The sequence below is a fragment of the Penaeus monodon genome, chromosome 21, assembly GCF_015228065.2.
Source record: "Penaeus monodon isolate SGIC_2016 chromosome 21, NSTDA_Pmon_1, whole genome shotgun sequence".
NCBI lineage: Eukaryota > Metazoa > Arthropoda > Malacostraca > Decapoda > Penaeidae > Penaeus > Penaeus monodon.
Window position 1 is genome coordinate 37,223,302 of NC_051406.1, and position 760 is coordinate 37,224,061.

The following is a 760-nucleotide window of genomic DNA, read 5'->3' on the forward strand; positions in this document are numbered from 1 at the left end:
ACAAAAACATAACCCCGCATGAGCCCTGACCTCACCTGACCTCTTTTTCCCAGCTGACCCTGAACGGAACCCTGAACCGCGCTGCCCTCCAGTTCAAGCTCACCAGCACCATGATGCATCCGCTGGTCAAGGATGTGGTGACAACAGCCCTCACCTCATGCCCTGATCCGGATGATTATAAGGTAGGTTGGGGCGATATATATAAAGGGGTGGGGGGCGGCCCTCACCTCATGCCCTGATCCGGATGATTATAAGGTTGGTTGGGGCGATATGTATAAAGGGGGGGAGGGGGCTCACCTCATGCCCTGATCCTGATGATTATAAGGTAGGTTGGGGTGATATATATAAGGGGGTGGGGGGTGACAATAGCTCTCACCTCATGCCTGATCCTGATGATTATAAGGTAGGTTGGGGCAACACATATAAGGGGCGATTTCAAAGATGTGTTGGCAGGTCTCACTACAGGTCCTGATCCTGACGAGTATAAGGTATGTTGGGGGATATATAGGGGTGTCAAGGATGTGGTGACGATGGCCCTCTCCTCATGCCCTGATCCTAACGTTTTCTAAAGTTGATGGTGATGATAATAGTTGATGGTGATGCTATTATTGTAGATGAAAGAAAAATTAATAATCAATTAAAGCAATGATGATAAGGTTTATCAATAAATATGAATAATCCTTATGAATAAGGATTATTCATAAAATCAACGCCAATGAAAGAATATACGGAATTCAGAACACACACAAAAAAAATCAGG

General features: G+C 45.5%; 1 protein-coding gene across 5 annotated transcripts in view; it reads left to right on the plus strand.

Annotated features, from left to right (window-relative positions):
• The window catches only part of LOC119586743, a 6,705-nt gene that overhangs the window by 4,570 nt on the left and 1,375 nt on the right, over nt 1–760 (plus strand). For all 5 annotated transcript variants that reach the window (XM_037935467.1, XM_037935468.1, XM_037935466.1 and 2 more), the window contains exon 5: nt 54–182. In XM_037935467.1, the coding sequence (XP_037791395.1) occupies nt 54–182 (129 nt within the window). The remainder of the gene's footprint in view (nt 1–53; nt 183–760) is intronic.